This window comes from Micropterus salmoides, unplaced genomic scaffold (genome assembly GCF_014851395.1).
Source record: "Micropterus salmoides isolate LMB-PRFRI ecotype aquatic unplaced genomic scaffold, ASM1485139v1 Ms_hic_scaffold_9, whole genome shotgun sequence".
Classification (NCBI taxonomy): domain Eukaryota; kingdom Metazoa; phylum Chordata; class Actinopteri; order Centrarchiformes; family Centrarchidae; genus Micropterus; species Micropterus salmoides.
The window spans coordinates 34,620,408-34,647,765 of NW_024044681.1; the positions used below are offsets into that span (position 1 = coordinate 34,620,408).

At 40.8% G+C, this 27,358-nt stretch overlaps 1 protein-coding gene across 3 annotated transcripts; it reads right to left on the reverse strand.

Moving 5' to 3' along the window:
• Positions 1 to 50: 50 nt before the first annotated feature.
• On the reverse strand, positions 51 to 27,358 carry robo4 (roundabout, axon guidance receptor, homolog 4 (Drosophila)). Of its 3 annotated transcripts, none has more exons than XM_038709215.1 (19): positions 26,822 to 27,358; positions 20,202 to 20,528; positions 16,834 to 16,991; positions 13,076 to 13,196; positions 12,783 to 12,921; positions 12,306 to 12,433; positions 11,309 to 11,424; positions 10,995 to 11,226; positions 10,793 to 10,914; positions 10,405 to 10,576; positions 10,054 to 10,251; positions 9,836 to 9,878; positions 7,715 to 7,827; positions 5,873 to 6,199; positions 5,546 to 5,650; positions 5,183 to 5,330; positions 4,664 to 4,897; positions 4,137 to 4,471; positions 51 to 1,356 (listed from the first exon to the last, which is right to left on the reverse strand). In XM_038709215.1, the coding sequence occupies exons 1-19, from the start codon at positions 27,018 to 27,020 to the stop codon at positions 1,175 to 1,177; spliced, it is 3,399 nt and encodes a 1,132-aa protein (XP_038565143.1). In that variant the 5' UTR covers positions 27,021 to 27,358; the 3' UTR covers positions 51 to 1,174. The 3 variants fall into 3 exon arrangements, with proteins under 3 accessions (XP_038565143.1, XP_038565144.1, XP_038565145.1); XM_038709216.1 differs by having other exon boundaries at positions 4,137 to 4,468; positions 26,822 to 27,357; XM_038709217.1 differs by lacking the exon at positions 26,822 to 27,358 and adding an exon at positions 23,000 to 23,279.

Consider the following 27,358-nt stretch of genomic DNA (forward strand, 5'->3'; position numbering starts at 1 on the left):
AGCTTTTATTTCACGGCCCAGGAGACACACTCACAAAATGAAAAACTCGATTTCAATCAATACATAGATTTTATTCATAACTATAAAACATATATGTAATGTAATGTAAATAAAATAAAATGCAAATTCTTACAAAATGTAAAACGTTGATTCTACTACCATTAGTGAATTTATATATAAAAATGTATCAAGCATGCAGAGACTGAGCTATGCAGCTCTTATGCTAATACTTTTCATTGAGTGCTTGCTAAAACTCCTTTACTTTTATGTAGAGGTAAAACCTCGAGTTAGTTTAATTAAACATGTTAAAAATAACTTTTGCTACTTTTGCTACTCTCAACTGCACAATGTTTTGTCTAATGCAAACTTTGTGTAACAATAAAAAGTAGAGAGGGTGTATAAAGACAAAAACAATCTTAAAATACAAAAGAATTCCCAGAATGTCAAAGAAATCACCAAAACAATCAGGAAGACAGAAAATGATTTGGATTGTGTTTAAAATTCTTTAAATAACATTTGCTGAATATCCTGCATATATACACTTGATCAGTAAAACTGTCCTGTACAAAATCATTATGATATGTTTTATTTGGCAGGCCGTCAGCCCCAATAACACCCTGCAACAAACATGAAAATAAGTAACAAACGCATGCTGTGAGGAAAACTCCAGCACTGTATTTCTTCTGCCTAATGACTGCTTTCTCCCTGTCTCACATCCTGTCTTTGTGCTTTTCTGGCCTTTTCAAAACACACTGGGTGAGAACATCTCAAGGGAAGTATCTCATTATCCTCTTCTCTAATGAGAGAAAAAGGATACGGAGAGGGAAAAAAACTTTAGAAACTCAATGGAAGTCATTTGAAGGATGCAAAATAGTAGCTGGACTGCCCTGAGGTACACAACATATGCGCATTTACTAGCAGAGGTGTCTCAAACATCAAGGTGGTGGCTTCAATTGTACTTCATATCCAGATATTTATTTATTTATCTATTCTTTACTACAAAATCACTACCCTGAATTACTCAGACCTCAAAAACACTTTCTGGCGCTCTCACAAAGGAAATCAGTAACTGCTGGGGTATTATGTCTATCCCCTCTTCTTGTCTTGCAGTTCTGGCATCGCCGTGAAGTGTTTTTCAGAAGATCTCAAAATTCAGTTGCATCTTTTACTCTCCCTAAGTGTCAAAGGGTCTGGTGTTTCTGCCAGGATAGTGTGCTCTGTACTGAGCCTCCATTTCCTCCACCCAGGCCGTGCTCCAGTCCCACGCAGGAACCGGCTCCAGCTCCCCGAATGCATCTCCTTCTGCACAAAATGACGGATACAAGGCACTGAGGGGGGAGGCCGGCGGAGAGAAGTCTAAACACAGAAGAGGACGACATGCATTTCAATATGGAGTGGAGGGGTTATATTAAAACAGGAGCTTTTTTGCCTATTCGGAGAAGGTAACAGAATAACTAAACATTTGAAGCCTGTGAGGAGCCCCCTTTCACGCTGATTCTCTGGGGAAAAGCAATTTTAGAAGCTCCTTTGAAGCAGCTGTCTGTCACTGAAAATAAAACCAAAACAAACATTGCCAATTCACATCAGCTATGTTCTGGATTCCAAAGGTACTGGTACATTTACAAAGACCTCCGGAAGTGTAGCTGTCCAGGAATAATAATAATTTATTCTAAGCGGAAAGTGAGTGTGTGAAGGAGCATATTGCCCACAGTGTCCCAATCTGAAACAAGCCTGTTCCTGCTGCTCCTCTCCATATGATCAGCCCACCGTTTGTATCCAGTTCTTTAGAGTACTTAGTTAGTAGTTAAATCAAATCTTTTGTCTTGGTAAGTGAGAAGGTGAATATTTTTATTTCATTGTTCCCTTGCTGACCAGGAAACTTCTATTTAATAGGAATATAATAAGACAGTATTTTGTACGTATCCCGAGAAAATAAAAACATAATTTTTGTGCATGTAGTCACCTGGATGAATGACGTGCAACTTTCCAGATCTTAAAGATGAAAAAGACCACAGCACGGGGTGAGCAAGTTGCCATTAGAGGGAAAAGAGGTAAGTGTAGTTCCATCCGATCGCCAGCTTTGGAGTCATATTATTAAACTTTAATGCAAGTCATTGTGAGACTGCATTATCAGCTGCAGAGAAAACACCTTTTTTCCACAGTGCACTGCTGCATGTTTTCACACATACAGCAGTGCAACCGTGAAAAAAGTGTATAGCTGAGGAGGTGAAAAGCCAGAAGTGAGAGTTTGGGAAATGGAATAAAGCTGAGTGGTTCCTGCAGAGGGAAAGCAGGGTGACCAATGAAGTGACACACCAGGGAAGGTCCGAAGTAATTTCCTGGTGCCATCTTAGATATTAGACACATGCACAACCATTGATTCAAAACCTACGCAGACATGTGAAGTATGTGCGCACACTCTTATGTGCGTGCATACATGCCAGAGATGTGTTCTGAGCTCTTTTCTTCTTTACAGTGATTTAGAATGTTAAACATCAGAATGATGAGAACAGTCAAAATTAACTTGTGTCAGGAGTTTCAGGGTTCTGTTTGACTGATTTCCTGTGTGCTATTAGTCTGCCAAGGGTGGCATGTTACCAGTTCATGGACGGAGGGCCCCATCTAGTGGGGGGAATGCAATAAGCACAACAGGCCAGGATCCTATCTGAGGCTCTTCATTCTTAAACACGTCATAGTCAGCCATTCCTTTTTGTTGTTGTTGTTTTTGACACTTTCAAATAACAGACTGTGTAAAAGTGGTGCTTCTCAACTACCGCAAGACAAATCTAAGTTCACAAGATGAATAACAGAATAGAAAAGCAGCTAAAACAGATGTGTTCCTTTTATTGTGATTTACTGAACCATTTTACCTAAAGGTGTTGTAATCAAATAAGAAAAACAAGTATTATTTGAAAAAGCCATAATTGGTAGACAGCGACAAGGGGTCACCTTTTTAATGAAACATTGTTTTTGTGAGTTGTTTTTAAAGATTTACAGCCTCAGTAGCCAATGAAGTCAGAAAGTATTGAGATTGACTCACCCATTGTTGGTTTTGGACTTTTCATTTGCTGACAATGACAAAAGCATAATACTTAAGCTTTTAAACAACAGAGTGTCTCTGATGCAGGTATTCTTCCCTCAGCACACTCAGTCTGTCTTTCTTGAATTCTTGGTTCAAAGGGGCTCTTACATGATGCATTTGAAAATGACCAACTTCATCCACCTCTTGTCTCGTCTCTCTCTGTGTGAATAGCATCCTTGACTTTTGCATTCGGTGTATATTTTGAGTCTGTCTTCTTTCCAAGTGTATGCTGGTGGTACAGACGCTTTGTGATCCAGGTCCCACCACTACTTGGCGGCACCTTGACATTAAACTTTTCCACTCAAACATTGCACATTGTACTTTATTTACCCAACACTGTCATTATAATGTTCTGCTTCTCTACTTACTATTATTACTACTTACTACTATTGCCACTTTGTCTGTCCTGATGGAGGGGTCCATCTTCCGTTGTTCTTGATGAGGTTTTTCCCCCTTTTCATTTAAGGGATTATTATTTCATTTTATTTAGGTCTAAAAATGGATCATGTTGATCATGATGTTGAACAGACTATAAAATCCCTCTGAGGCAAATTTAAGATAATATAAAGAGACAGAACCAAAAATATTTTAAATACATAAATAAAATACTTCAAGATCAGTGACCCAGACATAGTTTTCAACATTTAGAGCTGGACGTGTTTGTCTGAGTCATTGTCTGATAATTAGGGCTAAATGGACTACTCCTGGTAGTAGCTCACATATGTTAGCCATTTACTCGTCACTGTATGCTTCAGAGTATGGAACTGATGGAAAGTGGACAAGTGGGATGATATCACAGGAGTAATTTGTGTATTTGGACTATCAGAATGAAGGCCATCCTCATAGTGCTAAAACTAAGATGGGTTACTAAAACGGATTTTTTATTATTAAAGAATTCCAAATCTGAATGTTCATTTTCATTCTACAGCCATCACTACGATGTAAAAATGATCACATCCCTGGTTTCCCAGACTGAGCTCAGCCTGTTGAAGAATCATTGTGTTTTTGCAATGAGCGTCCGTCAGTAATCAAACGACGGTCCGTCTCTGCTTACCTGACAAAGAGCTTCCACTCATGGTCTCCGCTGCCACGGCCAGCAAGCGGGCAAAGTTGGCGCTGTCGTTAGTGTAGCAGCTGTCCACCGAGCTGATAAGGCTGGTGCGTGCACTGGCCATGTTGTAGTCCATGACGGAGCTCCAGGTGTTCCACAGTGAGCTGTCCCAGTCACTGTAGCAGGAGGAAGGTGTGCTCTGGAGGCGGGCACGTCGCAAGCCAATCGGTGGGGCCTCAGGCTCATCAGTGGCAGGGTTACAGACTTGCCCACAGATGTAGCCCAGGGTGGGGGGGAAGGGGTGGGAGAGGGAGGGGCGCTGCTCAGGCAGGGCACTGCTGACAGAGAGTGATGGCATGGTCCGATAACTGCATACTGAATGCAAGAACTAAAGAACGCATTAATGCCTGCACAATATCGACTCAAGTTTGTTCTAAAACATCTGTACAAAAATATGCTGGGGTCTTAGCCAGATCTAGCTACAACTAGGACTAACTGAGCCAATTGAGCCAGCTGCACTGTGTCTTTACCTGCATCTCTCAGGTTTAGGGCTGAGCTCCAGATACTGGGTGGCTTCCTCTGCTGTCAGTGTCCCGCCCTGTTCGCCATCCATTGACATGGAATATGATGTAGTAGACAGGTGGCTGTAGGAGGGGCAGCTGGTGTTGCTGTTGGTGAATCCTGTTTTCTCAAGGTGGCCTGATACAGCACACACTGACTGGAGAGAGCCTGTGTCCACTGTTAGCTTTGTAGAGCGACTGGAGCTGAGGAAAATACAAGAGAGAGACTTCCTTTGCTTATTGGTTTCTCATTCATCAACAGGCTTGCAGGTCATCTATCTCCAGTGACTATATGAAATTCTACATTTTCCTGTGTTAAGAAGCTTTCTATGTTTTTAACTCACTTGTAAATCTGATTTGCTCTGATGCCTGTATACTTCCATTACACTACTTCTTCATGACACCTGTGGTAGCTAGAAAATTAGTGGTGCGCCGGCAGTCCTTTTTCCACCCTCGAACCGTCCAGTCTGAGCTGAGTGCGTGTCTTACCCTTCATCTGAGGTGAGGCTGTACGCGTCCGTGGTGTCCTCTGTGGGTATTGGTGGTGGTGGGGGCAGCATGTCCACCAGGTGTAATGATGCAGAGTAATGCAGCAGGCGAGGACCGCAGGCAACTTTACTGTACTGTGAATGTCCATCTGGATAAAAACACAGGACAAGTTGAAATAAAATAATATATTACTAAATGCCAGTAACCAAATATTACTCCTTTAATTTGAAATTATTAAAAGATGACAGTGCTGTTTCTAGAGTGTAAATGTAGGATGTCTTCCTCTCCCACTCACTCTAGTTAGTGAGGTAGGAGCTGCTGTACAGTATGGACAATAATGGCAATGTACAGGTTTTATCATACCGTGCCGGCCTGATGGTATGTGACTGAGTCTCTGTTTGTAGACACTGGATGGACAAGCCTGGTTCCTGGTTGGCACTATGGGGACACTGTTCACTGCATGTAACTCTGGGGGGAAACAAATCAATTACATTTGGACACATTACATACTCCATGGTGATACATTGTAAAATATCCTAAAGCTGTTTTCTGTCTGCATTTGTAACATTTTTACTACATACTGAAGTAATGTATCAAGTTGAAAGAGGGGAAGGAGGACTGTGAAAATAAGGAAAATAAAGTATAGCACATGTATTAACATCACATTCCCAGCTATCCAACAGTACTCACCTTGCTTGCTGTGAGACTTTTCCCATGACTCCCTCAGCACACCCATCTTGGGCTGGGGGCGTATGGCATGTTTCCATGGTAGCGCCTCCTGGCTGCCGAAGGGTGAGGTCTTTGCCACAGGCTGAGTGAATATCTGGATGGTCTCAGTTCCTTGCTGATCAAGCTGACCGTGAGGCCTTTTAGGGCATCGCCCGGGACTGTTGAAGGTCTTGAGGCCATTTCCCATCAGGTCCACGTAAAAAGTGCCATAGACGCCGCAGCTGTCGGTCACAATGGGGACAGCTGAGTCCAGACAGGTGGGGTCCTTCTTGGATGAGACTGGGAGGCCTAATGAAACACGGGGGAATATGTTTGGACACTCCAGGGCATTTTTATGCTAATGAAGTTTATTGTCAGAGGTACTGTAAGATGTTTCAAGAGAAATTCTGAAATACTGTATGGAGGAAAACTGTCACAAGACTAGGCTGTCTTTCATATATCTAGTACAGTTCACTTGGTCCAGACCAAGGGAAAAAACAACAATTTACTCACTTTTTAATGAGCAACTACTAAAGCAAACAGAGTAGAACAGAAACTCAACATATCTCTGCTTTTCATTTTCTGATTGATTCTGGAGTTTGCATCTTGTTACCACAGACTGGCAGATAACTTTAAATTACAGTTGATGATGAGCAGAAGGATTTAACAGTAGTTAAGAATTGATACAAACATTCCACACACAAGTAGGGCTGAACGATTAAATGCATTTGCGATATTATCGCAATGTAATAAAACGAGATTTTCTAATCGCAAAGGTTGCGATTAAACTCTGGTCACATTACACCCGTCTGCACGTACCTTGCCTTCTTGTTTGTACAATGGCATTAAGCTGGACAGAAGCTGACACTACATAAACTTTAGTGTCACACAGGGAATGAAAGTAACACCCGCCACACGCAGGTAACTTGGTGGTGGGTAAAATCGTCGGGCCATCCTCGGCTTTAACGGACAGGAAAAATGCACAACAGAAAGACGCGTGTAGTAAGGCAAGCATATTGTGATGATCAGCACCTGCGTCACGCACACAGCCACCAGTCAGCTCAGGAAATATCTGTGAAACGGCATTTCAAACCAAACTCACAAGTTCGAAAGAGGCTTAGCCTGTCCCGAGTTACTGCCTGGTTACAGCCAGTGCGCCACTTACAGCATTGCAGGCTGCGGGGGAACTCCGGTGTTGTCGGAGAATTACTAAGTTTGTCTATTAAACACGAGCGGAGACACTTGGTTTTATTTTCGTTGGCCAACTTTTGAATTGAACCTCAAACTGAGTATTTTTTGCTTGCTTACTGGGATACAGAAGACTTCCAGGACTACCAGAAGATTTGAACTGAAATAAGGACTCATTAATTGGTGGTTGAACTGGGTTTTGTATTGAGCGCTTATTGTATAACAGACTGTGGTGAACTTAGTTTTTCTTGTGGCCTGTGGGCCGACCTGATGATATTATATCATATTATTTACTCAAATTATCTTTCTCATATTATAATTTGATATATCTTCTCCACCATTGCTCATAATAATAATTCTACCTAATTCATCATAACAACAAAGAACAGTGTGTTCTATCTATCTAATATTGTGTTGGTCATACTATACACTGATTTACTGCTTGTCCATTTTGAATAATACAGAAGGTAAAGAACTTAGTAAAAGCACCCTAGGAGCCTTCGATCAATCTCAGACTCTATTAACAATTTATTCATTTTATCCTCAGTTGGATAGACTACCGCTTATTGTGTGTCATGACCAAGTGTTAGACCACCACTTCAGCTTCATATGTGCCAATTTGCTATCAGTACTCACTGGTGCTCCTGATCCCTGGATGTTTTTCACCTTGGGCCCATAAGTCCTGATACTTCTGGTTGAAGGCAGGTCTCCAGCCTCCAGAGATCCAGGGGGAGTCTGGAGCGGCCATTCTGTAAAGAAGGCAGCACTTATCATTTAAAGGAAAAGTATTTGGAACATTTTATAACACTGTATTTTCTCTAGTAAAAATACGACTATAGTCTGAATTATAACTCACTTCAATTCAATTTTATTTATATAGCGCCAAATCACAACAACAGTTATCTCATAGCACTTTTCATAGAAGAGGTCTAGACCGTACTCTGTGGTGTTATTTACAGTGAGGAAAATAAGTATTTGAACACCCTGCTATTTTGCAAGTTCTCCCACTCATAAATCATGGAGGGGTCTGAAATTGTCATCGTAGGTGCATGTCCACTGTGAGAGACAATCTAAAAAAAAAAAAAAAATCCAGAAATCACAATGTATGATTTTATAACTATTTATTTGTATGATACAGCTGCAAATAAGTATTTGAACACCTGAGAAAATCAATGTTAATATTTGGTACAGTAGCCTTTGTTTGCAATTACAGAGGTCAAACGTTTCCTATAGTTTTTCACCAGGTTTGCACTGCAGGAGGGATTTTGGCCCACTCCTCCACACAGATCTTCTCTAGATCAGTCAGGTTTCTGGGCTGTCGCTGAGAAACACGGAGTTTGAGCTCCCTCCAAAGATTCTCTATTGGGTTTAGGTCTGGAGACTGGCTAGGCCACGCCAGAACCTTGATATGCTTCTTACAGAGCCACTCCTTGGTTATCCTGGCTGTGTGCGTCGGGTCATTGTCATGTTGGAAGACCCGGCCTCGACCCATCTTCAATGCTCTAACTGAGGGAAGGAGATTGTTCCCCAAAATCTCGCAATACATGGCCCCGGTCATCCTCTCCTTAATACAGTGCAGTCGCCCTGTCCCATGTGCAGAAAAACAGCCCCAAAGCATGATGCCCCATGCTTCACAGTAGGGATGCGGTTAGTGGAATTATGACCAAAAAGTTCTATGTTGGTCTCATCTGACCACATGACTTTCTCCCATGACTCCTCTGGATCATCCAAATGGTCATTGGCAAACTGAAGACGGGCCTTGACATGTGCTGGTTTAAGCAGGGGAACCTTCCGTGCCATGCGTGATTTCAAACCATGACGTCTTAGTGTATTACCAACAGTAACCTTGGAAACGGTGGTCCCAGCTCTTTTCAGGTCATTGACCGGCTCCTCCCGTGTAGTTCTGGGCTGATTTCTCACCTTTCTTAGGATCATTGAGACCCCACGAGGTGAGATCTTGCATGGAGCCCCAGTCCGAGGGAGATTGACAGTCATGTTTAGCTTCTTCCATTTTCTAATGATTGCTCCAACAGTGGACCTTTTTTCACCAAGCTGCTTGGCAATTTCCCCGTAGCCCTTTCCAGCATTGTGGTGTACAATTTTGTCTCTAGTGTCTTTGGACAGCTCTTTGGTCTTGGCCATGTTAGTAGTTGGATTCTTACTGATTGTATGGGGTGGACAGGTGTCTTTATGCAGCTAACGACCTCAAACAGGTGCATCTAATTTAGGATAATAAATGGAGTGGAGGTGGACATTTTGAAGGCAGACTAACAGGTCTTTGAGAGTCAGAATTCTAGCTGATAGACAGGTGTTCAAATACTTATTTGCAGCTGTATCATACAAATAAATAGTTAAAAAATCATACATTGTGATTTTTTTTTAGATTATGTCTCTCACAGTGGACATGCACCTACGATGACAATTTCAGACCCCTCCATGATTTCTAAGTGGGAGAACTTGCAAAATAGCAGGGTGTTCAAATACTTATTTTCCCCAACAATTCCTACCAAGAGCAGCACTAGGCGACAGAGGCAAGGAAAAACTTCCTTTTAAGAGGCAGAAACCTCGAGCAGAACCATGGCTCAGGGTTAATAGTAACTGCTTCTACTTTACATCACATTGATCTTAGTAAATCTCAGTTTGGCATGAAAAGTATCAGACTGTATATACTTAATTTACTTATCAAATCATTGTCATTACATTTTACATTACACTGTATTTGTAATCACCAAGCTCTTCCGATTCTCTCCACTTTACCTGTGTTTTATGATGAGATCTTCATTGGCCAGTCTGTGCAAACCTAAGAAAAAGCATCAACAAAATTATACAAATTACAGAGAGCTTTTGAGCCTGTGATTACATATGTCATTTTGACAAGTAATCACAAACACAAAGCCCAGCAGGGGTAACTGAGATTCCTGTTGATCCTGTACATCTCTGAACATGGTTAACACTAAAGCTGTCTGGATACAAACCTTTAGCGCCGCCGTGTCTTGGGATAAGGTGGCCTGTCCTGCTGTGGCGTCTGAAGAGACAGACAGCTGCAACCATCAAACTGCACCACAGGAGGGCACCAATGCTGCCGATCAACACCGGGTCCTGAAGCAGGGCCAGCACCTGAGACACATTCCGTCTTTGGCTGTCTGAATCAGGAGGACTGCGTATTTGTGGGTCTGAGAAGCACGTAGAAAGCATTTGAAATCAGATATGAAGTCATGATAACTTCTCTTTTTTAATGTGTTTAGGTTACACACGGCAAACAACAGACTGCATTTTATCTGTGCACTGATACACATATTACTGCTACATTTTGCCCTTTTGCTCACTGATGATAAATCCATGAGGGTCACTCAGCACTCCTACTCCAGCTCCATTGACAGCTGCTATGGTGATCCAATATTGTTTCCCTGGTTGGAGAGTTGAGATGTCAAGGCTGTGATGGCCGCTATCCACTGTCCAGTTTTGGTACTGCTGCTCCTCAGGCTCCACGCACCACACCTGGAAAAACAGTTTGCATAAAATATACGACCACTGATGCTTTTTTTAATCAAATGATTAAAGTACTGCAGCTCTCTGTATTCATGGTCTTAACTACTGAATCATCAATCTGAATGTTTCTAGATGTAGTTTAAAGAACCTACAGTAATTTCCACTCTGGTGAGGAGGTGATAGTACTGTGCATCTGAGTGTCAGGAACTGTTCTCCAGTGATTACCTGATAACCCTGTATGATACCGTTGTGGGTGTCATGAGGAGGAGGCTCCCAGCTCAAATAGATGGTGTTATTCTGCTCATGGCTCACTCTTATGGACACAGCCAGTGGAGAGGCACTCGGCACTGTATGAAAACAGTCAAGTTTACTATTATTTTCTAAACATGGCAAAAGAACAAATGATCCTAAATCAAAACTTTCTCACCTGTCTCAGGGACGCTGAGGTGCTGGGTGTTGCTCTCCCTCCCATACAAGTTGCTGCCATAGGGGCGAACTTTGAACTCATATGTGTAGCCTCTCTTTAAGGGGCCCACTTGAGTCTGGAAGCTGGGCAGTGTCACCTTCTTTGCTGTCCAGTCTGAGCTGGCAGGCGGCAGAGAGCGAAAGAGAACCTCGAAGCCATCGAGGTAATGAGGCTGGGCTGGGAGGGACTGGAGCTAGGCAGAACACACAACATGGATCGTACACCTGAAATATTTGTTTTGCTTTCTCTGAAATTCGGATTTAGCTTGCACATACCTTCCATTGTACTTGGGATATATTAGACCCAGGGGCCATGATAGTGACATTTTCCAGAGCAACCCGCAGGGCTGACAGCTCTTTGTGGAGATCTTTCTGTTTAGTGCTGGCAGCCTCTGGAATGACAAGAGTTTTATTCATTTATATTTTACATTTATTTTATATGATGGACCCAAGGAGAATATTTAGGGTACACAAAATGTGCAACAGTGCAATAAAAAGAAGGACCTTGGTTAACATTACTGTTCCTCAGCATAGAAAAAATGCCTTAATTAATAACTGATTTCATGCACCACCTGGTGAGCACGCTGAGCAACCCAAATCAAACATATCCACAAGGTTGAGAAACAAGTCTGTGCTGTCTAGCTAAAATGTTTATGATGGATGCTCCAGCAGGAAGTTTTATCTCGGCACTCAATCATGCCCCCGACAACAACATACTGATTTTGTATTGAAGCACTATATGTCAGTGCTGACCATGAACAGCAGCGTCCCTGGTTCATGTCTAGGCCTGTTGAATGTCGCTTCCCATTTCTCTCTCTAATCATTTCATGTCATCTCTCTACTGTCTAATAAAGGCATAACATGGTAAAAATTGTAATATTTGTTTTTAAAGTACAGTAGGTCATCAGTGTGCAAAATAAATGTCCATCATCGCCACCTTTAAGCCTTCATCAGTATGTGGAATCTGTGAGGATACTACCTGAGTGTGGCTGAGAGTCTGTCTGTACTTGTGTTTTTCATCAGTTACAACAAGGAACCATAGACAAAATAACTTTACATTTCAGTTTCTGTTGAGTTTTGTTTTTCTGCTTGCAGATTCTCTCTTGTGAGCTCTCTTGTCTCTGTCTATGTCTTAAAGTGCCTGAACCAAAACTTGCATGCTTTGTGAACAGGCAGGTAAACCTGCAAACAGACACATGAGAGCTCGCCGTCTAACTTTATATTCCAGTAAATGGACTGATGGCCTGTGGAGAAAAATTCAGCTCCTGCCTACCTTCAACTAGTAGCTGGGCGCTGGCTGTGACCAAACCTACATCATTGGCAGCAGTGCAGGTGTACTTCCCAGAGTCCTGGGCAGTCACATAATGGATCTGGAGAGTCTGATCTGGGTTTACAAGATACCTATACACACATATAGAGCAGTTAGTTTTCACATTTATTGTCTCTCTGATCTATTTTATAACACCTGAGCATTTCTGGGAGTACTTAGCAGACATTTTTAATTAGTTTCATTTCAAACAAAGAATGTCAAGAAAGAAATGAGCCCCGTGGAAATTTTCTGGCAGCTTAGTGACAAGCTAAAGCAAAATACCTTTAATATATGCATGGCGATATGAAATGAGATGATTGAAAAATTGACATGTTACAGTAATCTAAATGCAAATATATATTCTATAAAACAACATTGATCAGTGTTAAATTCACTTCATGAATGGAGTCTGTGTTCCTGTGTCTTGCCATAACAAAGTACCTGCCGTTGGGCAGTGGCCCCTGCTCTCTGCTCCAGACCACAGCAGGTGGGGGGTCACCTTTAGCTTGGCAGTAGAACTGTGCAGACTCCCCGACTCTCACAGACACATTCTCTGGCTTCAGCACCAACACAGGCTTGGCTGCAGTAGAAGAGAAGAGGAACTTACTGTACTGTGTGGTACCTGGGTGTACTTTTGTAGAGGGGGATGTTTTGCTTGTCAGGTGAAAAACAGGCTAATTTCAAAACACATATTGTTAAAGTAGTAAGAAGTAGCCGTGGGTATGTTGTCTCACCCAGCACAGAGAGCCGAGCCGCCCTGCTCTCTCTGACTCCCACAGTGTTGCTGGCCACACACACATAAGCGCCAGAGTGGTGCTTCTCTGCAGGATCGATGAGAAGCTTCCCACTCAGCTCCTACAGCACGAGCACGGCGCAGAGAGGAGGGAGGAAACACACAGGATCAACAGTTCAGTGAGGAGTATATTAAAAATGTTCACTTCAAATATGGTGTGTGTATGGCCTTAAGCACTCAGTGTAAAATAACGTACTGGATCTTCTTCTGTTCAATATAAACTCATGTCTCAGTCATTTATTTAAGAAAGAAATCTATTCTGACACTTAAAATATCAAACAGCTTTGTGGTAAATTTTAAAGATTCATGATCAGGTGTCATAGTAGTCCTCCCACATGCCTGTGTTCTGCTGCTGAATATTTATGCCTGTCATGTTTAGAAGCCACTGAACTAGGGACACTTTGTCTAACACTATATCAAGAGCAATGTGTAGAAATATTTATTATGTCATAGACAGAAAATGTACCTAGCTTTTATTAAGAATTTTTCATCACGCAAATATACGTTATTTAAATACACAAAGACTTATCTAACTGCAACAAAAACGTATGTTCTGATCAAGACAAAAGCTGAAGTTCTTTACTAATGTCTGTATATTTCTGATTGGACATCATGCTTGATCTTTTGAATTCAACATAACAACACAACACTCTAACACACACTACACTACACACTAACAACAACAACACACTAACAAAAGACATGGAGCATACAGTTGCTGGTCATATCATTAGAATATCATGAAAAAGTTGATTTATTTTAGTAATTCCATTTAAAAAGTGAAACTTGTAAAATGTATACATTCATTCCACACAGACTGATATATTTCAAGTGTTCATTCCTTTTAATTTTGATGATTATAACTGACAACTAATGAAATTTAGAATGAAATGAAAATTAGAATATTGTGAAAAGGTTCAATACTGAAGACACCTGGTGCCACACTCTAATCAGCTAATTAACTCAAAACACCTGCAAATGCCTTTAAATGGTCTCTCAGTCTAGTTCTGTAGGCTACACAATCATGGGGAAGACTGCTGACTTGACAGCTGTCCAAAAGACGACCACTGACACCTTGCACAAGGAGGGCAAGACACAAAAGGTCATTGCTAAAGAGGCTGGCTGTTCACAGAGCTCTCTGTCCAAGCACATTAATAGAGAGGCGAAGGGAAGGAAAAGATGTGGTAGAAAGAAGTGTACAAGCAATAGGGATAACCGCACCCTGGAGAGGATTGTGAAACAAAACCCATTCAAAAATGTGGGGGAGATTCACAAAGAGTGGACTGCAGCTGGAGTCAGTGCTTCAAGAACCACCACGCACAGACGTATGCAAGACATGGGTTTCAGTTGTCGCATTCCTTGTGTCAAGCCACTCTTGAACAAGACACAGCGTCAGAAGCGTCTCGTCTGGGCTAAAGACAAAAAGGACTGGACTGCTGCTGAGTGGTCCAAAGTTATGTTCTCTGATCAAAGTAAATTTTGCATTTCCTTTGGAAATCAAGGTCCCAGAGTCTGAAGGAAGAGAGGAGAGGCACAGAATCCACGTTGCTTGAAGTCCAGTGTAAAGTTTCCACAGTCAGTGATGGTTTGGGGTGCCATGTCATCTGCTGGTGTTGGTCCACTGTGTTTTCTGAGGTCCAAGGTCAACGCAGCCGTCTACCAGGAAGTTTTAGAGCACTTCATGCTTCCTGCTGCTGACCAACTTTATGGAGATGCAGATTTCGTTTTCCAACAGGACTTGGCACCTGCACACAGTGCCAAAGCTACCAGTACCTGGTTTAAGGACCATGGTATCCCTGTTCTTAATTGGCCAGCAAACTGGCCTGACCTTAACCCTATAGAAAATCTACGGGATATTGTGAAGAGGAAGATGCGATACGCCAGAACCAACAATGCAGAAGAGCTGAAGGCCACTATCAGAGCAACCTGGGCTCTCATAACACCTGAGCAGTGCCACAGACTGATGGACTCCATGCCACGCCGCATTGCTGCAGTAATTCAGGCAAAAGGAGCCCCAACTAAGTATTGAGTGCTGTACATGCTCATACTTTTCAGTTGGCAACATTTCTAAAAATCCTATTTTTTTTTATTGGTCTTAAGTAATATTCAAATTTTTGGAGATGCTGAATTTGGGATTTTCATTAGTTGTGAGTTTGAATCATCACAATTAAATGAAATAAACATTTGAAATATATATATACACACAGTCTGTGTGTAATGAATGAATATTACACACAGACCTCTTCCTGCTACAGTAGAGAGCAGTTGTGCTTTTCCTACTCTCCCCTCTTATCTTGGCTTGCTCCTATTTTCTGTCTACTTTGGTCGTGTGGAAACTTTTCTCTTTTGACCACCTGCCTGCTGTTCTCCTGAAACCATCAAAATGGAATTAATCAACTGGTCACTCAGCGCTATTGACAAGTTTTTCACCCAGAAACGTGCTTCACCCGGTGAGCTGAACTGTCCCAGTGGAACATTCGCTGCAGGCTACGCTCGTGACTTGTGGGAGACCTGGTAAACGGTTTGCTTGGATGTTTTATCTGTGGGGGACTTTGAGGATTTATGGATAGTTGGAATTTTGTTAGTGGGCTTCCTGATTATCGGGCTTGGAATCTCCGTAATATATCGTAAAATTGGTAAGACAGCCGCCAGTAAATTTACCCAAAAGCTGGTGAACTGTTTCGTAACATCTCAGACCAGTCTGTGGAAGCGCAGAGGAGGATCGACACCATCGGGGCGCAGTCTGGTGAGCTGCTGAGAGTAACCACTGGTCTGACAATGAAATTAGAAGAAATGTCGAACTCACTACATGAACTGGATGCATGTATGACGCTGAGGATGAGAGCGATTGAAGGACACTGATCCGGATAAATGTTACCGAATCAACCTAAATTGGATTAAAAATTATTGTCTTAGTGCCCCCTCCCTCCTCCACCTGAGCGGGAAAACGACTTGTTGTCTTGTGTATTATTATGTATTGTATGTTGTTACGTCATGTATACTATGTTGCTGTCTGCATTAATTCTTTTCTGGAAAGCGAGTGGTGGCGCTGAATATAGCTGCGGCCCGGAGGCTTGCTCCAATAGAAACAAATTTCACTGTGTACTTGTGCATGTGTGACAATAAAGCTACCTATGAACCTATGAACCTATAATATCCAAGTTTCACTTTTTGAATGGAATTACTGAAATAAATCAACTTTTTCATGATATTCTAATTATATGACCAGCACCTGTATACCCTGCTGACTTTATTTATCTGCTAAAGTGAGGTGTCTGTTACATAAATGTTCCAAATGACTTTCAGACAGGATATTGACAAAAAAAAGATAAAATGCTTGGGCAATATTTGCACCTGGTGCAGAAAGGGAGCAGTCAGTTGAAAAACAGTTTTCTGTTTTCTCTGCGTCACTGATAGAATGTATTTTGCTGTTGAAGCCTTAAGTAATGACCACCATGAGCATGAAGGATGCTCTGCAGCACTTTTGCAAGGATGAAAATAGAAACCATTTTGTTTGTTTGTTATTTTTTTAGTTTAGGAAGGGCATTTTAAAGATTTATTTAATGATTATGGTTTACTAACTGATTATTTTTTATATGAGGTGATAATGAAGTAATACTTCTATTACAGTACTCTCAAAAATGTAAACACATTGTAAAGTTTGTACAACTGTCATCACAATCATGATGAGGTGCTTACAGTGTAGTGACGATCAGTGCTGTTAATGGGAAAGCCATCCTTCTTCCAGATGACATTAGGTTTAGGGTGTCCCACTGGGGGGCCACAGTTCAAGACAGCCACCTCCCCGTCTGCCACCTCCACATCACTGGGCTGCACACTGAACTCCTCCTGCAGCACTACAACAGAGTTGGGGTTAGACTCAATTAGTCCACACAAACAGCACATGAGAACTTAATGAGCAAATCTTTATGTATGCAATAGTTTATAAAAAATAAACTAGAGATATAAACCATCTCTGAAGAAGAAAATATTATATTCAATACTCCAACTGTCTTGCACAGCTGCATGTTGCATTGTTTTTTGCAATTAAACATTATTTTTTCCATTTTACACAAAGTCAGAGCATGATTATAATTGATATAATCAATATGAATGAATGTTTTTGCAATGGTTGCCTTACTTGACGAGGAAGTAGGTGATGGGTGTATACAAACAAAGTCACCTCCTACAAAGATGGCTTCTCACTTAGTAAAGCCATTTGCCTGATGAAGGTCTAGCACCGAAACGTTGTGTCAATACAATTTTTTGCCAGTTAGACAGTGTGCGGGAGTTTTCTTTGTTACCTATAGCATCAAAAGAACATTTAAACATTTGGAATTGTGAAGTCTTTAATGCAATACATTTTTCACAAATACTGTCTTTCCTCACAGTTTGTGAGTTACCGCTTCAGCACTTTGTTTTTATATTTTGATTCTGATAAGTTCTGGAAAAACATTTAGGAAAAATCCTGAATGAGCCCTGTGTGGTCCTGGTCTTGAAAGTCAAATCAATAACACTTTACCAAAAAACTAGTAAAACTCCCAATTTGTACATTTACAATTTATATGGTACACTTTTCTGACAGTACATGTAGACACGCATGCAGCAGGCTCAAGTGCCACATTCCTAACCAAACATCACTGTGGTTTATTGGCTTCACTCATTACCAGATACCAAGGCAGGCAGTAAACCAGCCTTTAAAACCTGGCAGGAATCATTAAAGTGAAACAGCACATTATTTTTCTCTACATCAGAAAACAGGTAATAACAGCAAACACTTTATTCACTTATGGTAAAGCTGACGCTGGGCAAGAGGCGGGGAAAACCCCGGGCAGGTCGCCAGTTCATCACAGAGCATCTACCTGATGTTTGCATTAGACTGATATGATGGAAAGAGATGTTTTAGTATATGATCAGTGACAGAAAGTTATTCTCTGTGCACCAGTCAAAGGACTGAATTCAAGTTTTCATCCTGTAAAGACTCCAAGACAGGAAGCCTCTGCACATTGACCGCATCACTGGGATCCAGATAGGTAAACAGTGAGGCTCTGAGGTCAATTAGCACCACTGTTTGACCCCCTCCTGACCAGCAAACATTAACACTGGAGCCCTGTACCCCTCCTGTCTCTGTCACCACATCCATCTTCATCAGCTCTCTGCATGTTTGTGTGTCTGTGTGTGTGTGGGGGGGGGGACTATGCCTTCATCTCCCCAACCCTCTGCTCTAAAAGAGTTTTTCAGGATTCATCTTTCTTGTTTGTGTAAGTGTTGGAGGAAATAGCTGAAAAATTCCTGGCTTTAGAACAGAAGAGCATGAATTGACCACATATAGTAAATACAGATATTAGAGCAAGAATCAAGAAAAATAAACCTTGATGGATTTTCAGATGCTGTTTCTTTGGGTACAGGGGGCCTTTTTCAATACAGATGATTTACTTCACTTGTAGCAGTAATCTATAGATGTTATACTGCCATTTACTCTCTTCATTGAGCACCTGATAATGGTGACTTTAGAACGAGATGGTTTCCTCAACAATTTGGTGGGCAGCAACAAACTGTGTCTTCACCAATAGTTTTCTATTTATGTTAATGATGTAGCTCTTCAAATAAAATCTGCTAATTGTTAGTATATCACTTTAAGCAGATGATATTCTTCAAAGCTAATTTTGAAAAACATTTGGCAGAATGTGCTTAAATGCTGTGGTTGAATGTAGCTAGAAGTCAAGCTAGAGACAAGAGGGACACCAAGATCAAAGAACAAAAGCATCTCACGTTTAGTTTAACAGTGCTGTCATATGCAGACCAATGACACTAGGCTATTTATGATGTATGTATTAATGTTTTATTCAGCAGGTAGACCCATAAGATCGGTGAATCTGTGATAATGCACTAATACACCACCGTAGAAGCCTTGGGTGTGTCCTTTTTGCAGGTTCCATAAACATGTGAATTATAACACAGTTCATTACAAAGTAATTAAATTTTTCGTTCTTTCTGGGAGTTCATAAGCTTATACCAGTTTTGGCATTAGACGTTAATGTGAGATGGATCAACAGCTCGTTCTCCCCAGAAAAACAGCCGTATGGGTCGATAATTAGATAACTTATTACGACCCACATTTACGTTTTTTGTTAAGCTGCGACCTCTAGTATAAAGAGCGACAAAGTCCGTGGAAAGAGGTGGTGGAAACTCAGGACTTTCACTCAGGAGAATGAGGTTTGAGTCCTGTGTGGAAGAATATCAAGTTAAATGAGGTTTTATAGATGACTGATGACATGTGACTTACGTGGTTATTTTAACCATTTGAACACAAACCCTAACCAAACAGTTTTGTTACCTGAACCTAACCAAACTACCTACCTTGGCAACCGACAGCGCATGTAGATGCAGCAGATGTAGATGCATGTGAAAATGAAACCATTTTCTCATCTTGTTGCTGCTGTTTACATTCTACCCAGACGCAAATACAAAAAGTGCCTCGCGGAACGTTCGAGGTAAATCCGTGTATGTATGTATATATAATATAACTGTAGAATATGTTTTGTTATTTTATTTTATTCATCTTATATGTTTCCAAATTTTAATTAATAATCTGTTAAGTTCTGTGTGTGACGCATGAAGAGACCACAAACTTTCTTTTTGTTACACAACCTTATGTTACATAAAGATAAATAAATGTCCTTGTGCCACTGTTTTGCTACGTTTACCACATGTTAAATATCATGTGACTTCGGTCACGTGACCTACGTAATGCAGTTATACGCCTGTCGCTGGACTGATACTTACTAAAGCTTGTACATGTCATTTTAGAAAACGATCTCATATGTCGTTTTGGGACTCATGACAATTGACCTATTTTGTTGTTTAAGTATAAGGATGTGTTGCTATTTCTGGGGCTGGCCACTTGTATGTGCATGACACAATAACAAATAATTAGTTCAATTAAACATTCTTGTTATTAATGCTTTACTGTGTCTTAGAGATTCCTTTCCTAAATGCTCATGTCAGCAGGTCATTTCAAAGTCTTCGATGGTAAAACATACTCCAGGAGGATCCCCCTGTCTTACCTGCAATATACAGTGATGCATTACGGCTGGTGGCCACGCCTGCACCGTTCCTGGCCACACAGGCGTAGACACCCTCATGCGACTGACCTCGCCTGCCCCCTCCCACACTCAGGAAGAAGAGGCTCCCCTCGGGCAAAACCATGGGCTGCAGCTGTCCGTCTCCCTTTGCCGTCTCCAGAGGCTGGCCATTTCGCAGCCACTCGATGGTCAGCTTAGGGCTGCCATCCGCCCGGCAGGAGAGCGTGGCGGGATTCCCGACTTTCACCACCACGTCAGACGGGTGGTGGACGATGCGGGGCGGGATCTCCTCTGCATGAACTCTGGAACCTGAGGGGGACACAGAGATGTGTAGACACTGTAACGAGCATCCAAGCATATTTAGTAGCAGCATGTTGTAGATCTGTTTAATCCCATTTAGAAAAGCTGAAAAACAACTGCAGCACAATAAACCTGCCTTGGATGAAGTATTATATTATATATTATATTAAGATTATATTATGATCCCAAAAATATTGTCCATAAGTTTTGTGGTGATGCACAGATCCAATACGCTTGAAAAGATCTGTATTGGCACTGATACCAATCAAGCAAATGCACTGTTGGGTGATTTAAGTCAGTGGTTCTAAAAGTGGGGTTCGGGGATCCCCAGGTGTCCTTGCGAGTGTTTCAAGGGGTCCCCATTAAAAGAGGAATTATATATTTTCACTATAATTTCATCCATAAGTTACACAATAACAGAATATATGACTATTTGGGTCATAGGTTTCATACACTTTCTATATTAAAAAAGCGAAAATCCTTTCATAGGGGCGACACTGGGACAAAAGTGTATCGAATGGGGGCCTGGGGTCTAATTCGTGTCAGTTTAGGGGTCCTTGACGTGACATAGTTTGAGAACAACTCATTTAGGTAATATCCTCAAGCTCATTCTTTTGCGGGAAAAAAAGCCTACAACGTAAATACTAATTTCTTTCTGTATAGAAGAGCCACAGCCAAACAGCAACACCTAGCACTACGCATCGCCACCTCTGAGCTAATTTAACCGGCAACAGAACACCAACGACAAACCGCACTACCAACAAACAATGTCTATTTGTAGCCAGCAGCAGAGGAATGCCATTGTTTGAACTTCCCGTGGAGTTGGATGACCACATTGAAGGAAATGGGAAGACTATGCTCAGCTTCCTGACAGGAGAGGAAGTTCAAGGGTCTGTGGAACATCAACCTTAACAAAAGCGGACTGGAACTCTCCCATCCACAGATGAACAAAAGCCACTCTTCGAGATGAATATTACCATTGACTTTTTTGACTGGTTTGCAGACAAAGAAAGAAAAATTTTAAAAATGAAGTTGCAATCACTCCATGTCAAAAAGGCACTACGGTTAAAGGATTTGGGAGGAACTAGTTGACCCCTCACAGATGCTGCTTCCTGTTTAGAAACACACACACAAAAAAGTTATAAAAATATAAACTACATGGCCTGTGTAATTCAGAACTAGGCAAGGCTAGATCCTCCTGTAAAAATTAAACATCATCGGAAAAGGGCTGTATTATTTCATACCTGAAATGAATATAATCCTAATATAGCCAAATATTTTTGGCTGCCTTAAAGGGGCAGGAACATTCAACAAAAAGGGTTATTGAGCTGTGAATTTATTCACTATAGCCGGAAAAGCCTTCAAATAACAGGTAACAATAGTCTGTTAAACCTCATTATCACTGATTAAAGAGTGAAAAGAGGATGCAGCCAAAACTGCAGTGCATTCTGGTCAAAATATTCATAGGGCTTAGTGCATTCCTTAAAGCTATTGTCTCAGGAGGAAGGTTGTGGTGAGGATGCTTCAATGTGTCTCAAAGAACTTACACACAACAAGTATTCAGAAATGTGTGGGAAAGCAAGGCGGGCTCCAAGCACACTACACAGCTCAGACTCAACCCCCCCTACAACCTGCTGAAGTGTCACTGAGCAAAACACAGAGACCTCGTGTTGAGGGTAGAGCTGAAACGAAAGGTCATTTAGTTGATTAGACCAGTAGATCAACAGAAAAATAACTGGCTACAAATTTGGTCTTTAATTATTTATTTAAAATCTCACTTGTTGCAGATTCTCATGTGTGGGTTTTTAAGTAAACATCTATGAATATATCTGGGTTTTGGAATGACAGACAACATAAGTAGCCTAATATAAATATGACAACTTGGGCTCTGGGAAGTCGTGATGGCCATTTTCACTATTTTTTGACCTTTTATACACCAAACAATTAATTAGTTAATTGAGAAGGTAATCAGCAGATGAATAAATAATAAAAAAAGTAGAAAAGATTTTATCTAGTGGGGCATAATTAAGTATTACATTATTTTAACTGGACAGATACCTTAGGCCTACAGTAAGTGTGAAACTGTTGTGTTGGGATATATGCAGCAACACCAGCTAACTTCAGCTGCGAGGTATTTCTCATTTTTATTAGTACATTTAAGCCATGCCTACTACCTGCTACAATTCAAAAAAGAGACTGAGCAGGTAATTTAGGCAAAACTTTTTAAGTGGCACGTTTAACACCATTGCAGACAAAAGCCATCCATATAACTATAGCCTTAATAGTGTGTATTATGCAGGCAAGAATGTTCATACCTTTTTAGTTCTGGGATCTAAATCTAACACATTTTAAGCACGCCAGTCAGACTCTTACAGGCCTGCTGTATCATGGCATGTTTACGATATACAGGCTTTGAAAATGTTTCAGCGCTAGAAGTTAAGAGATTCAAAAGAATGATTCCAAAAATCAAATGTACTTACCTGAAAGAAGAACTCCAGTCACTGACAACACTATGCTCATGAGAACACTTGTGGTCATCATCATTAACAGCGAAGCACAGAGATGCGCTCCTTTCCAGAACCAACAGTTAAATAACTAACAATAACGTAACAAACTAAACGTTGTACGCGTAAATTTAACTGAATGTCTAGCTTTCATCAACCGGTTTCTCTTTTCTTGGTGGTGTAAACTACAACATTTAATATTTAAGTGCTAACTTTACTTCATGTACCTTCCTGTAATGAATATCAACGCCAACTCTCTGACCGCAGGTCAAGCTAGCGTAGTGACATTTAGCTTCCTGTCAGATGGGTTTTCAAAATAAAGCACATTTTGACAAACGCAGCACACTCAACTGTAGTGCACCCGACGCATAATATAGCATATATATGTATATGAATAACCTAGTATTTGATATGTGTTTTTCACACGACATACTTACAGTTGTGTTAATGTTTTTGTTTTCATTTTCGCAAAGATTTCTCTAGATTTTATTTGAAGAGAGTGCCTCCAGCTTCCGGCATTGTTCTAGCTTTCTCTCCCAGACTTGACAGACGCAGTCGCATTAATGCTCAGCCGTTATTTCAGTAGCAAGTAGTCATTCTGTCTGTGATCAGATGTTGATGAACAACATCTGGAACCTGGGAGAATGAAACATTATTCATATATTTTTCATCTATCTATAAAATAAATGTATTTTTATTGATAGGTGACGTCACATAGTCTGCTGTTTTCTTTACAAGATGTTGGGGATAAATAAATGAATATGTGCTTATTATTCAATATGAAGCTAAATTTAGTCCAAACAAAACACGGAAAACCCAAACCTCCCAGGAAAATTTACTTTAGTTTTCTATGATTTTGGATTGTTCACTCAGATTTTTCACACATCTACTGAAATGATAGCGGGGAGGGTCCTGCCTGTGAGGGACTGCAGGGAAAGCAGGGAAGGCTTTGAGCTTTTGCCATACTGGCAACTTTGTTTAACTTAATTTTTGTAGGCTATATTTATATAATCTGTGTTAAAATAAGCTATTTTTAGAGGAGCCCAAGGCCAAATAGTACAACACTAAATTACTTTAATCAGTGACGATCCCAGTCATCTTTGCCTCACTTGAAAAATGTTTTGTTATGTTGCCAAAAATCACTGACATTATCATTTTAGATTTCCTGGTGACCATGGTAATCTCCTTATCACTTGCTTATCAAATGTACCAACAAACTCTGCTGGTGAATTAGCAGAATCTCACTGAGGAGTCAGTGTGGCACAGTATTGCATATTTTTTCAAGTTATCAAGTTAGATACACATGGCTGTAGTGGATGTGTTCGTTTTTGCTGTCTAAACATTAGCCACTGGCTGTTTTTTAGTTTGTTTTTCACTGTTTGTGGCAGCAGCTCTGTCAACACTGCTAGGAGGCAGGAAGTTCAGAGTCTCCCATGCTTCTAAACAATAGAAGGAAATTATGTATCTGTCATTCATGCTGTCCACAAAGTATTTAACTGTAAGAAAGCTGTTTGTATTGAGGGTTGGTCTCTAGTGGTTTTGAATACTTCACATTAGCTGAATGATACATAAAACATTTTTTTCTTCACTTGGCTCATCACAAAAATCTGAAATCACTGAATTAGAGATAAAAATATTGACTTTATGTCCCAATTCCATAATACAGACTAATTTATAAAAGGATTGTAGTTGTAAGCATGTAGTGTGTTCACACTGGAAAAAGGAGTACACTCAAAAAAGTCAGTATTGTGCAGTTGATGGACACTTTTGTCCCACAATGCAATGTACAAAGCAAATGAAGGTGCTACTTAAAGTTGCAAGAAATGTAAACTGATCGCAAATCTCTTACAAGATCTTGCGGAAAAATAAGTACAAACTCTTCACAATGACATTTTACTTTCTCTTTCCAAAATGTAATTGGTGGCTTTCTAAAGTTGCAGTTCCGCTGATATCTGATATCTGAGGTGACAATGTTCACCTCTACTTACTATAATGTTAAGGTATACAGTATAAAAAGTAATGCAATTTAGCTCGAATGTAACTTTGGGATGGATAAAAACACTTAACACACATGCTGAGTTACTTTCAAGTTCCATAGCGGTACGGCAAGGGTGACCCAGAAATAAGTGAACTACCACTAGTTCATTCCTTCCAATGGCTCACATAAATAAAGTATTGTTTAGTGGGCTGTTCATTGTAAGGCTCAGAAAGGCCCCAGGCTAAGTGATGGATGTTTATATTGATCCAACAACTTGGGCTTGATGGCCCCGGCATCGGCCAGCTTTCAGTCTGCAACAAAAGGTTTAGAGAGGATGAAGGATGAGTCCCGGCTAAACACAGCCCATGGGAATGGTGGTGGGCTGAGATGTGCCCAGAGAAGGAACCTCTTTCAGGCTGTAGACCAAAGGTCAGGAGAAGTATTGGAATGGGCAAATGAGGGCGGGACGGAATAAGAAAAAGAAAGAATGTGTCAGCTATAGTGAGGAATGTGATAAAAAGTGACTTCAGAGTGATTTCTGAGTGTAATTCAAGTGTGTTTTGTAAAGGAATTAACAATCACTGTCAACATGAATGACCGCTTTAAGCTAGTTTAAACAAAAATTGTATTCTGGATTGTTACACACTGCGCCTGTATTTCTTGTGACTCGACCCAATTGAAGTGAGGATGAAGCCAAATGTATGCAATAAGGTTTTCTTTCAGACACAATACATGCATTTCATCACTTTTCATAGTCCTTACCAATTTGTTGAATAAAATATTATCATGTATATAGTACTCTAGCCTTAACCCCTGACCCTAACTGTCTACACAGTTGCACATTACATTGTTTTTCGCAATTAAACCTTTAGAAGTGAGCAGAACAGTGTTGTAATAACACTTTTTCCCATTTCACACACACTCAGAGCATGATTATGATTCTCACAGTGCAGCTTTAAGCAGATGGTTTCCCCATGGCACCAAAATAACATTTAAACATTTAACTGTGAAATCTTTAACACAACTTAAAATATATTTTCCTCAAATACAGTGTAACCCTAACGTAGTGTTTGGAACTTGATAATAACAATAACAACTCAAAAAACATACTTCAACTTTTTCTAATTATATGCAAATTACGTAAACATGATTTTAAACTGATGCTTCAGAAATCGACTACAGACGACATTCCATTAGTTCTGTTGGAGGTCTTAGGGACCCCAGCTATAAAACATTACATACAACGGATTTCCATTAGTATGTTCTATATCTGTGAAAAAGATTGGCAGTACGTTTTACACAGCACTACAGCTTCCAAATCTCTAAGTTTGTATAACCGGGAGTTTGACCTCTCTGGGGTCTAACTACCCCCACACATCTTAAAGCCACTATGTAAGATAACATATGTGAACCAGCATTCACACCAAGAACCGTTTTGACGACCAAAAGGAATATATAGTTGATATATATAACCTGAAAAAATATTTTAAAGGAAAAAAATGTTAAGTTTGCAATAACTATTATTATTATTACATATACAGTTGTGGGGTCTGTGGGGCACCAAATAAGGAGGAACTAATGTTAATGCCAACAAAACAGAAGAGTTAAAACCCTATTTGATTTATTTTAGATTTATTTATATTTTAAAATAACCAAATTACTCAGTTTGGCAGCTGATCATAGCTAGCTACATAGTATTGCATTTTTACATCTAAATGCACAGACCTTGCACGACAATACAACAGTTCATCTGCGGCAGGTTGCAGCACTTCAGTGGTGCGTGCCTCCAGTCTGAAAGATTGTGTGGTTTAAGGGCTCACCTTTTCTGCGGTGTGGCCTGTTCCTGTGAGGCGTGTGCTGGTGTCCGACACCGTGACGAGCATGCTCCTTGACCCCGCTCTTTGACCTCTTGTCCAATCCTGGCTCTGTTGGACAGATGTCATGGCACTTGCACCTCTGTGAGTACTCTGCCCAGGTGTAGAACCAGGACACCCAGAGAAGCCACGCACCGACCCGCATATTCAGTCAACACTTCCTGGATGCAAAACCCGAACCTCTACTGCAGCTCCACTGTATCATCCATACCCTCAGCAAATTCTGAACTCCCTACTGTGGTGCTCCACCAACATACAACATGTGACCTGTTCTACGAACCACTTGTTACTTGGAGATAGTTAAACAGTATGTTTTCTTCATATTCCTTAAACATGGTGGTGTGCTCCTCTTCCCTCCCTGCGTAATTAGGCTGCTCTTGGTCTCCCCATCTCCCTCTTCTTTGGGTCCCTTTTTTCCCCCGAGGAGGGAGAAGTTGGGGGGGGAACAATGATCAAAAAACAAGTTTCGGACCTCATGCTGAG